Here is a 12,721-nt window from a genome sequence, read left to right as displayed (position 1 = left end):
CTTCCCGGTTTTGGACTTTTACACAAATGTGAAAACACACTATGATTATATCCAAAGGTGGTTACATGTTCTAAACTATCATTTCAATTATTGAAACTTTCTTAGAGGATGTTATATAATTGTTATTCACAAACTATTTTTCCTCAAAGCGATTTTCAAGTTATTAAAATAATCAACATGACTTTCGTCACGAGTAAAGATTAACTTGGCCAAAGAGAAAGCTTACCAACACATATTTCGAGAAATAGATAAGCGAGATAAACTTGGCTCGAAATAACAAATGTGTATAATCGAAGTCTATATAGCACTACGACTTTTATCTCAAGATAGGAGATATAATAGATAGACTTTTGAGTGATAGATAAGGTCAAGTCTCCACATACCTTTTTGTCGATGAAGCTCCACCAGTTCCTTGAGTAGTTCTTCGTCTTTGCATGATGAACATCGTGGAGTCTAAAGCTCAACTACACTTATTATCCTAGTACGAGACTTATCTATAAGTAGACTATAAATCAAGATTTATAGTTTTGGCAACTAAACTTGACAAACAAGCTTGAGATAACAACGCTTGCGAGTTCGACCGAGCAGTTCTCTAACAATCTCCCCCTTTGTCAATTTTAGTGACGAAACTATCAATACATATGGAATACAAAATAAATAAACTTTGCAGCTTCTCATCCACATGCTTGATCTCCTTGGTTCTTCAACATTACTCGAAATGTTCGTCACTTCCAAGTACTCCAATGATTTCAAAGGTATTTAATTCAGCATCATCGTTGTTGAAGATCCGTAGCCATAACAATGAGAATAAAAGCTCTCATCATTGTTACACAGTGTCATAGTATTATTACACAACATCAAAGTTCAATTGTATCACAACTTCGACAACAATACCATGGTGATATATATCACTCCCCCTTATTCAATACTTCATATTACATGAAAACCACTCCCCCTTACATAATGATTAGAAAACCATATGTATTTGTAGTGTGAACTTCACATTAATTCTCCCCCCTTTTTTTCAATAAAATTGGCAAGGGTACGAAAACTAGTGGGATCCTAATGAAATTTCCATAGAGACACTTCATGACCAAAAGAAAGTACATATCAACTTTTTTATATGCAATCATATAGCCGAAACTAAATGCATTCATCAAGGAGTTTATAAAGATACAAGATAACCCCTATAATATTCCACAACCACACTCCTCACAAAGATTTGGAAATTAAGCACAAGTTCAATTAAGAACTCTCCCTCATAAAATTTCATTCCCGAAAGAACAACAAGAGCGACCTTACTTTCACAAGAAAAGAAGGATTTATTTGGACATTAACAAATCACATGAAACATGAATTTGTATCCAAAAATCTCAATTAAATTAACCACAATAGATACTATGATTAATTTAATCAGAATTGCTCACATAAGAGAACTTACGGAGCCGTACAATATTCACATAATAAATATGGATCAGAGAAGATCAATAATGCGGAATAAACAAAGATTCATTCTATTTCTCATCACCATTTGCACAATGACATATAATAGATTTAATTTTTGTAAACAAAAGCTCATCCTATCTTTCATCAATATTTGCATAATGACATAATAGGCTTATCTTTTGTTTGTCAAAAGTTGATTCAATCTTTTATCAATACTTCCATATCGACATATGAAAGAATTAACTTTTGACCATGTATGGGACAATAACAGTTCACGGACGCAAACAATCATATCCCATAGCAAGTTGCAATATATAAAACCGTAAATATTAATACTGCAAAATCATCTTCCAAACAAACTTTAGAATTTGAATAAATAAATTTAAAAACATTGCAAGATGAAAACGTTGGACATAACTATGTGTAATCACAATAATGGCTATTCCAAACCTAGTTATCCTTCTTAAAACACAAGAATAAATTCTCATAAGAAGTTTTCTAGACATTGATACCTCTGAAAAATTCTTTATCGTCCCCGAACTCCTTGTCATCAACAACCATGGGAACATATGGTTCGTGAAGAAAGGAGTCAATTCCAACAAACCTTCTGGGCTGATGATGTCGAATCAGGGCTTTCTGAATTTCAAGAGTTCTCATAAAAAAAGCCTTTATTTGTTGAATCTCCTTTCTTGTATCCTTCAACTCTTCAAGAACATCAGAAAACTTCTGAGAATTTTAAGGAACATCTCTTGGCTTTCTCACATTCCTTCTTTTTCTTTTCAAAGTTTGAGGTAACGGAGATCTTTATTTTTCCTTCATGATTGATGGCTTAACAATCATATTAACATCTTTTCCATCAGAAGACATGATGCTTGGAGTATCCATATACGTGCGGGTTTGTGAGAGGAAATCACAACTTAAACTCAACAAGCAGTATTAAGTTAAAAAGAGTTTCAGAGAAGGAAAAATGAATGTAGGGTTACGAGACCTTTAAACACAGGTTCGTGCACGCACAACTCACAAACCCTAAGAAGGGTAGAATTGTCGAGAATAACCCTATTTAATTGATTGACCAGGGAAGTCATTTCCAATATCAATTAGATATGGAAGAATTCCAATCTTGTAAAACATGCAAAGCTAAAAAGAAAAAAAGAAATTTTTTTTAAAACCATTTCTCTTTTTTTAAAGCCTGAGATGTGCAGAATACTGTTTCTTTCGATAAGGCACATGAGACAATATGCACTAACCAACACAATTTAAGTTGTGCTGGGGTGAACAATAATCTGTCCACCATATCCTTTTCGATCAGAATTCATAGAACCCTGTTTCTTGTATTGTTTAGACCATAAATTTCTTTCTAATGATCTTGTCTTATCCTTGGAAACTAAATTCTTCGACGAATATAAAATCTTACATACCTCAGCGGCCTTTTGAACAAGTTTGAGCTTGTTTGCTAATCGATTTGCTCTTCGTTGAAGTTTGTTGACATTCCTTAATTTGTGTTTTTACTTTAAACAATTTGACAGTTCATGTCCTTTGAGTGGACAATAGGAGCATGTCAACCTAGAATATGACTCAGACACCCGAGATGTGCAAGCTGCTAGACACATAGTGGAACCTAAAAAATTTGACAGAGAGTTTCCAACAGAAAGGTCAATTCTTCCAGATTGCTTGAGTTCTCTTATGAAAGATTATCGAGGTTGATGTATGTATTGCTAAAGTTATCAAAATCAATATTTTCACAGAGAAGCGCAATACTTGATCTTTCGTCTTCATTAGAATCATAGTTGTCAGACATTTCATCAAGAGTTGCAGTTAGACCTTTGTTCCCAGTGTATTTCTTTCGATTTCGACACTCATTTGCAAAATGACCAAAACCTTTATATTTAAAGTACTGAGGCATATCCCTCTCATCAGTTTCATCACTATCCCTGTTTTTAGGAGGAATACGATTATGAGGTTTGTCTGATAACCTGGTTTTATCTCTGGAGAACCGTTTACTTCTCTTCAAAAGAAGGTCCCTAAACTGTCTTGTGATCAACGAGACTGTCTTGTCAAGATCTTCATCTGATGAATCAGCCTCAGAAAGATCATCTTCATATATGCAAACACTTTTACTTTTATCAAGTAATCTATTGTTCTTTTGTGTTTTGGAAGCAACATCCTTTCCATATTTGGATGTATGCTCATGATCAAAGATCTTTAACTTCCCAAACCATAGTATTTATGGAAAGCGTTGCAAGATTATTTCCTTCAACGATGGCATGCTTCTTAGAATCGTAACTGGATGGCAGAGATCTGAGAATCTTCATCACAATGTACTTTTCAATTATAGTCTAACCCAATGCAAAAGATGCATTAACAATTTCAGATACCTTGTGATTAAACTCATCAAATGATTCTCCATCTTCCATACGAACGTTTTCCCAGTCATAATTTTGGTTTTGAATCCTAGTTTTTTTTCACAAGTATTCCCTTCAAATACGGTTTCTAAGATATCCCAGGCTTCTTTAGACTTTTTGCAAGTAATCACATGATGCTGAAGATCTGGGGTAATGGCATGTATGATAGTAGTTAAGCCGTCAGAATGACCTAGTCCATATTGTACACACACTGTATTAAGACGCTACAGACGCTAGCCTACTACGAACTAAATTCGGTCTGGACTGTAGTTGAACCCCAATCAATCTCTCACTAATCCAAGGTACAGTTGCGCTCCTTATATCTCTGATTCCAGCAGGATACTACGCACTTGATTCCCTTAGTTGATCTCAGCAAAAACTAAGAGTTGTTATGACCCAAAATCGAAGACTTTAATAAACAAATCTGTCTCACACAGAAAAGTCTATATGAATAGATAAATATGTCTCCCACAGAAATACCTACGAGTTTTGTTCCGTCTTTTGAAAAATCAAGGTGAACAAGAACCAATTAATATACCAGATTTATATTCCCTAAGAACATCCTAGAAATATCAATCACCTCACAATAATCTTAATCGACTAGCAAAACAAGATATTGTGGAATCACAAACGATGAGACGAAGGTGTATGTGACTACTTTTATATCTTGCCCATCGGAGATATAAATCCCAAGCCAATCTTACGATTGTACTCAATCACAATAGAAACAACAAGATCAGATCATGCAATTACAGAGAAAATAGTTGGGTCTGGCTTCGCAATACCAATGAAGTCTTCAAGTCGTTAACCTACATGGTCTCGAGAGAAACCTAAGGTTAAAGGAGAATCGACTCTAGTTTATGCAACTAGTATCACACAGGAGGTGTGGGGATTATATTTCCCAGTTGCTAGAGTTCTGCTTTATATAATCTCCAAATCAGGGTTTGCAATCTAAGTTACCTTGGTAATAAAGCATTCAATATTCACCGTTAGATGAAAACCTGATTAGATTCAAGCTAATATCTTTCAACTGTTAGATCGAACTTAGCTTGTTATACAAAAATGAAATGTAACTTCATTTAGGTTTGAGTGACCGTACTTAAACGGGTACACCTAGTTGGTTCAACAATACTTAACCAATGGTTAGCCGTATGAGCACTTTCATATCAACCTTATTCATCTTCACCATAACTAGTTCAAATGACTCAAATGAACTAGTCAGAGAGTTATGCAATTGCTTGGATCTCATAGAAGTATACAAGACACAATCGAAGCAAAATCTGTTTTGATTCACTCGAATCGATTCATGAACATTATAGCCACGGTTTGCAAAGATTGCATTCTTATTATATAAATTTTTTAGTTCATGAACAAACCGATATTAGAAAGTAACCTACTCAAATATGCAAACGGGTACGCGTACTTAAGTAACCGGATTGAGTTTGTACTCACTTCCAAACTCCAGTAGAAATTCACGGACATGAACTTTCCGCCAGTACACGTACAAGTACGCATACTGTCCCGGATTTCCAACAACCACCAGTACGCATACGGGTATGCATACTTTGGGTTCCCGGTTTTGGACTTTTACACAAATGTGAAAACACACTATGCTTATATCCAAAGGTGGATACATGTTCTAAACTCTCATTTAAATCATTGAAACTTTCTTAGAGGATGTTACATAGTTGTTAGTCACAAACTATTTTTTCATCAAAGCAATTTTTAAGTTATTGAAATAATCAACATGACTTTCGTCACGAGTAAAGATTAACTTGACCAAAGCGAAAGCTTACCAACACATATTTCGAGAAATAGATAAGCGAGATAAACTCGACTCGAAATAGTAAATGTGTATAATCGAAGTCTATATAGAACTACGACTTTTGTCTCAAGATAGGAGATATAATAGATAGAATTTTGAGTGATAGATAAGTTCAAGTCTCCACATACCTTTTTGTCGATGAAGTTCCACCAGTTCCTTGAGTAGTTTTTCGTCTTTGCATGGAACATCGTGGAGTATAGAGTTCAACTACACTTACTATCCTAGTACGATACTTGGCTTTAAGTAGACTAGAAATCAAGACTTATAGTGTTGGCAACAAAACTTGACAAACAAGCTTGAGATAGCTACGCTTGCGAGTTCGACCGAGCAGTGCTCTAACAATATTATTTTCACTGTAGCACCTACAACAACAAAATAAGCGATTAGACTTGAACCTCATGTGGAGTATGTTTCTAGACTAGTTTCGATTCGACCGATAAACTAACATGGGATTGGTAGACCACGCATAATGGCATTATGACCAGCATCATGACTTGCAAGAAACATAACCTTAAACTGCAATAAGCTTTTTGTGTGGAACATAAATAGGTGGAGACACAACCGGAGTATTTTGTCCTTTTACAAGAATGGGTGCGGAATCAACAAAAACTCTGGCAACAAAAGCTTTTGGTGATTTCGGCACAGGACATTTGAGTTCATCAGCCTCACTACTATAAGTATTACTGAGTAGAACTAAAAGTATCAATGGAACTAGAACCTTAGAAAAGGCCATATTTGTCTTCTCAACTTTTCCTTATTTTCTTACTGTAAATTGTGAACTGATAAGAAGAGAATAAACTTGAAGTAAATATCTAATACAGTAGTGTGACATATAGTAGCTTTTAGGGCCAGTGGGGGAACTACTTGGAGACTGATGGATTATACCAAATCAACTTGCAATAGTAAATATCTAAGCGGATCCACTTGCAGATATGAAGGCCTTTCCCAAGATTGATACTATTAACAAACCGGAAGGGGATCTTAAGATTAATGGTCTATCCCAAGATTTAAATCATTAGCATATGATACTGTAAAAGCAATTCCTTAACAATCTCACAAGTCTTTGTCAAACGAGTTCGTTTTTGTTTCATCTGGTTCCAAATTTTTGATCAAACCTCTCCATTTCATGGAAAATGTGTGACAACTAGGGCTGTCAACGGAAACTGGCTACATTGGCTCAAAGAAAGGCATTAAAAACAATCCAAAAAAGCACTACAAAGACAAAAGCCTAACTTTAAGATCAAATAGTAATGCAAGCAGTTCCCCATGAATTCTTAACTAAAAAGGATTTACTCAAATTCTTCTGCGAGGTAGTTCCCCATGAATACCGAGAAAAATCATTGATATTTTTTAAAAATTGAAGGTATTTGGGCATCCACCAAGTTCTCTGTCATGTCCAGAAATATCGTCGTACCAAGTACAAACATTAAGAACGCCGTAGTAGTCCACTTGATTTCGCCCGTGGATAGAGAAATTGTTCTTTTCGCGCTCGCCTTAAAACGGTCCCTCAATTCTGTTAGCCTGAAGAATTTCAATCTCTTCTCTTTATTCTTACTAGTGAAGACACACATGTGCGATACACACGCTTGAATTTGATTCTTTTAACAAAACCAAAATTGATAACAATGATATCTTTTTCATAAAATAAAATTTAATATTCTTATTTGTACTCATTACCTAGGTAATTAAAAGAGATTTCTAAATTGTTAATTTTACCCATGGATGATGAATTACTTGTACCATCTATTGTGAAGGCGCCTAAGCTAGAATTCAAGCCACTTCCGGAACATTTGAAGTATGCTTTCTTGGGAGATGAAGATGAGCTTCCGGTGATAATTGTAAAGAACCTCACACCAGTACAAGAAGACCGTTTGCTTAGAATTTTGAAAGAGAACAAAACGGCTATTGGGTGGACAATTACGGACATCAAAGGCATTAGTCCATCCGTGTGCATGCATAGAATTCTAATGGAAGAGAACTTGAAGTCGGTGCGTGATGCTCAACGTAAGCTTAAGCCTCCCATGATGGAGGTTGTGAAGAAAGAGATACTCAAATTGCTAAGTGTGGGGGTGATCTACCCAATATCCGATATCAAATGGGTTAGTCCGTTACAAGTGGTACCAAAGAAGTCCGGTGTTACGGTTGTTAGAAATCAAGACGATGAACTTGTTCCTACAAGAGTTCAAACCGGTTGGAGAGTGTGCACTGATTATAGAAAGCTTAATTCCGAAACTCGAAAGGATCACTTTCCTTTACCTTTCATTGATCAAATGTTGGAGCGGTTAGCGGGGCATTCTCATTATTGTTTCTTGGACGGTTATTCGGGATACAACCAAATTGTTATTGCACCGGAGGACCAAGAGAAGACCACTTTCACTTGTCCGTTTGGAACATTTGCATATAGACGAATGCCGTTTGGTCTTTGCAATGCACCGGCTACTTTCCAAAGATGCATGGTAGGTATATTCTCGGACTATGTGGAGCGCATCATCGAGGTATTTATGGATGATTTTAGTGTTTATGACAATTCTTTTGGTAGTTGTTTAGACAACCTTGAACTAGTTCTTAAACTATGCATAGACACAAACCTTGTCCTTAATTGGAAGAAATGTCACTTTATGGTAAGCCATGGCATAATACTTGGTCACATCGTGTCCTCTCGAGGGCTCGAAGTGGACAAGTCAAAGATAGATTTAATAAGGAATTTATAATATCCCACTTCGGTGAGGGAAATCCGTTCATTTCTTGGTCATGCAGGTTTCTATAGGAGGTTTATCAAGGATTTCTCCAAAATCTCCATGCCGATGTGCAAGTTATTACAAAAGGAGGTACCTTTTGACTTCAACAAGGAATGCAAAGATGCCTTTGACAAATTGAAGGCAATGTTGACGAGTGCGCCAATTATCAAATCACCGGATTGGAATTTTCCATTTGAGTTAATGTGTGATGATAGTGATTATGCGGTTAGAGCCGTTTTGGGTCAAAGAGTGGAGAAATTGTTCCATGTTATCTATTATGCATCGAGGACCCTTAATGATGCACAATCAACTATTCTACCACGGAAAAGGAGTTATTGGCTATAGTTTTTGCATTGGAAAAGTTTCGATCATACTTGATGGGAACAAAGGTTATTGTATATTCCGATCATGGGGTAAATCAGAATATTGTGCGATTGATTCCACCACACCAATTTGTTTTCTCATGTGAAATAACTTTTTTCATCGTATTTGTAGTTTTTGCACCAAATTCGTCAGTTATAAACCCATGCTCCTTCATTCTATAACTGGAATCAAATGTTTAGATTTTGTTAATTTAGTACTAAACGATAATTAGCAACGTTACAACTTAACATAACTGGAATAAAATGACAATAAATTCAATTTAGGGAGTGAAAATTAATTGGTTAGCACCACGCGAGTGGGGAAGTTAGAGAATTGAAACGATTTGGTCTCTTCAGATTCCTGTACTTTCAAGTTTGAAGCACATAATAGAAACCCCATATCCCTTTTCTAGGACACCGATATATTTGTTCGTTATGGAACAAATCATGGACGAAACATAGTCGCGGCCAATAACCTGAATCAATGAAGATAATTTATGTCAAACATTTAGAGTGAACCAAGGGCTTGGAAGTTGGGATGCACAACTTCTTAATTTTCCTGATGCTTGTTTTACCTTTATTGACCAGTCAAATTAAAGGGGTCGGTCATCATGTCAACCTAAGTGACCTAACTAAGCATTGGAATAACTTGTAAAAAATAAACGAGTTTCATGTTCGATAGTGTTGTTAACTATATGAACGAACATCCTGCGACTAACCATGGACGCCATTAAACAAATTCTAAAGAAACTTTACAAAACTACTCAAGCCAGAACAAAATTTAAAATGATGATGAAAACTCACATGAGATTTCGTATTGGTGCACTTATTCCCTTTCCCTTTATCTACTCGCCAAAAATGGTGTTCTTCCCAACCAATTTTGAACCGGCTACAAAACCTGAATGAATAAGTTCCACGATTATAAATCTGGTTTGTTTTTTTCCATGGTTTTATTAAGAAATACAAGGATGGTTTGGGTTAACTTTGATCGACAAACTTCTTCGAATTTGAAGAAAAGCTCAAAAAAGTTTCTGACAGTGGAAAACTTTGAGTTGTTGAAGATTTTGAATGTTATCGAAAGCTAATATACTTAGGGTAAAGGGTATAAATGTAATATGAACGGTTCAAGGGTAACATCTGCATTTGGTTTTTCAGATTACATATCCTTTAGCATAATTTTTTGTTGTAGTTAGTAGGTTTTAGCGCAAACCATGTTTTCATGTAGCGCAAACCAATTATCTTCTATTCCAAGAGTGTGTTTGTATTTTGCTGACTCGGTGTCTGAATCTGACTCAACCGTTGACTCGGCTCGAGTCAGATGTTATACCATTTGTTTTTTATTTTGAGTCAGATCAGATCCAGACCTAACCCCTAACTCAAACCATTTGAGTCTGGGAATAAAATATCCCCGACTCACATATTTTTGAGTCAGATGAGTCAGATCTGACTCAAAAAATAAACATATTGAGTTAGAATGTTAGATCGAGATGAGCCGGGAAAAAACAAACAAGGTGTAAGAAATTAGTAAGAAGCCTATAAATGAGATTATTAGGTTTGCTTGCACAATGAGCCCAGCAGATAAGCCTAGGATAATTGAGATTCCAAATTTGGTTATCCCTTGACAAAATTTCGAGTAGAAAAGGATCCCAGTGATAGCCGACCTGGTTTGCTCTTCAGAGTTTTAGGTTATGAAGCCAAAAGTTAGGGAAAACCAATCTCCACTGCAGATTTCATCCTTGAAGAGTATTATGATGAGACTGTTTGGTTCAGTCACTAGACACAGCAGCGATAGTGTTGAGAAGGATAGAAGATACAGAGGTGGATTAATGGGGATAGTATGATTACTTCAAGCACAACAACTGTTTGTTAAATTTTCATCTCATACAAAAGAGTATAAAAATGGTGTTTGTGAGAAATGATGCAGCAACAATTGAGAAGAATGCAAAGATGAAATTGGAAATTGAAGTAAATACTGCTAGTGCTAGGGCTGGTATTAGTATCACTATCTGTATTGGAGCTAATAATATCAATTTTACTATACGAGGGCGCGCAAAAGCCAGTTCTATAAGTACTCTATGGTTTTCTACTTCTTTTCCTTATACTTTCCCCCCTCCTCTCTTCCTTGTATCAATTTCTCTCTCAACTTACACCATGTTTGTTTACTCCTGACTCATCTGAGTCGTCTGGATCTGAGTGAAATCACCTGACTCATCTGGATCTGAGTCGATATGTTTGTTTTGAGTCAGATCTGACTCATCTGACTCGGAAATAAGTGAGTCAGTGGTTTGGTCCCATGAGTCAGGGGTATTTTGTTACCTGACTCAAATGAGTCCGAATCAGGGGTTATGTCTGAGTCATAGGTCGAGTCAGATCTGACTCAAAATGGAAAACAAACGGTCTGACTGCTGACTCGGTCCGAGTCAGGGGTTGACTCAGATTCAGACGCCGAGTCAGCTGCAAACAAACAAGTTCTTACTCTAGAAATAAAAATCTTGTCTTTTTTCACCTTCTTCATCGCTTCACCTTTTCTCTCAAATTCGTCTCTCTGATCACAACCAATTCAAGAAATACACGAAACTTAAACATCCGAATTTCAAGAAGAAGGGAAGCTCCATTAATCATCAGCATCACAAGAAGGTATTCCTTTGAAAAATCAAGATTTCTTGTAAGTTTCTGCTACTTCTTTATACAGAATGGTTTCATCGAAATCGTTATTCTCGTCATTGATCATCATCATCATCTTCATTTTAATATCATTTGATTCTGTATTCGATAATGTGTCCATTGACGACATCATTCTTGTTGGTGATTCTCGTTTTCAAGAAAATGGCCTAATTAGCCTTACTTCTACTTCTTCACCTTCATCTTCCGGTAGAGCTCTTTATGGTCATCCAATTAGGTTTAGAAATCATTCCACCAATTTCACTGCTTCTTTTATTTCAAAGTTTAGTTTTACCATCTCCCCTGATTCTTCATATTCTCCACCATTGTTTGGGGATGGTTTAACATTTATCATTACCTCAAACCCTGAAATAGTAGGTAATGATTTTGGTTATATGGGTATCTGGAATCAAACTACTCAAGAAAAGGGATTTTATATTGCTGTGGAGTTTGATACTAGTTTTGACCCAATTCTTGAAGATATAAGTGATAATCATATACGAGTGACTGTGGTAAATGACTGATACATTTTCAAATGCATGTGATGAGTGTAATGTTATTATCAAGGTGGAAACTGCTTGCCATTAGGCCAGAAACCACCTTAGGTACAATGTGAGAGTCCAGATTTGACGAAGGGGTTCAATTCAATACTTTTTATGTATGATAATGATACTACACAATAAACTCAGAACAACAACATAAAATGACTTTTGAAACCTGGATTTTCAGATGAGTATTTAGCCCACTTTTCTGCTTACGGCGATAGCTGTTCCTAGAATTAGTTAGAATAATGCCACTTAACTTTCTATTAGTTTATAGAGTACTTTGTTCATGGCTTAACGCCTGGTCACTATTGTTGCAGATGCACCTGTCGTACTATCTACAAATCCCCCAGATATGGTTGACAGCAAAACTAGTACATCTTTTGGTTTTGATCAGGTCCATGGTATCCTAAAGGATACATCTTTGTTAGAAGAAACAAGAGAAGATGCGGTTGATAACCTCATTGATCTTCGTAGAAAGATGAAAAATGTTTCATAGAAAGTTGTTACTGCTATTCTTTGAAAGGACTGAAGAAAAGAAGTTGAGCCTGCTGTGTAAGGAGAAAGCTGAACCAATGGAGGCTTCAGATGCATGACCAGTGTATTGATGTTCTTTTAAAAGTTTTGTGAAATTTTAAGCACTTTTTTGAGCATGACCAGTGTAATAATCTGAGCAGAGAGAGTGTGATTGTATATTGAGAAAGGCCTTCTTTTCAGTCAGGTTTGATTGGGAAGAAACAGCTAG

The 12,721-nt window shown here is 36.0% G+C and overlaps 1 protein-coding gene across 1 annotated transcript; it reads left to right on the top strand.

Moving 5' to 3' along the window:
- The first annotated feature begins 11,466 nt into the window (after positions 1–11,466).
- LOC113338586 (L-type lectin-domain containing receptor kinase S.6-like) lies at positions 11,467–12,475 on the top strand. The gene is made up of 2 exons (XM_026583970.1): positions 11,467–11,920; positions 12,297–12,475. Exons 1-2 carry the CDS (start codon positions 11,467–11,469, stop codon positions 12,473–12,475), a joined length of 633 nt encoding a protein of 210 aa, XP_026439755.1.
- The last annotated feature ends 246 nt before the right edge of the window (positions 12,476–12,721 follow it).

This window comes from Papaver somniferum, unplaced genomic scaffold (genome assembly GCF_003573695.1).
Source record: "Papaver somniferum cultivar HN1 unplaced genomic scaffold, ASM357369v1 unplaced-scaffold_19, whole genome shotgun sequence".
Lineage (NCBI taxonomy): Eukaryota > Viridiplantae > Streptophyta > Magnoliopsida > Ranunculales > Papaveraceae > Papaver > Papaver somniferum.
This window is presented reverse-complemented; position numbering and strand designations above follow the sequence as displayed.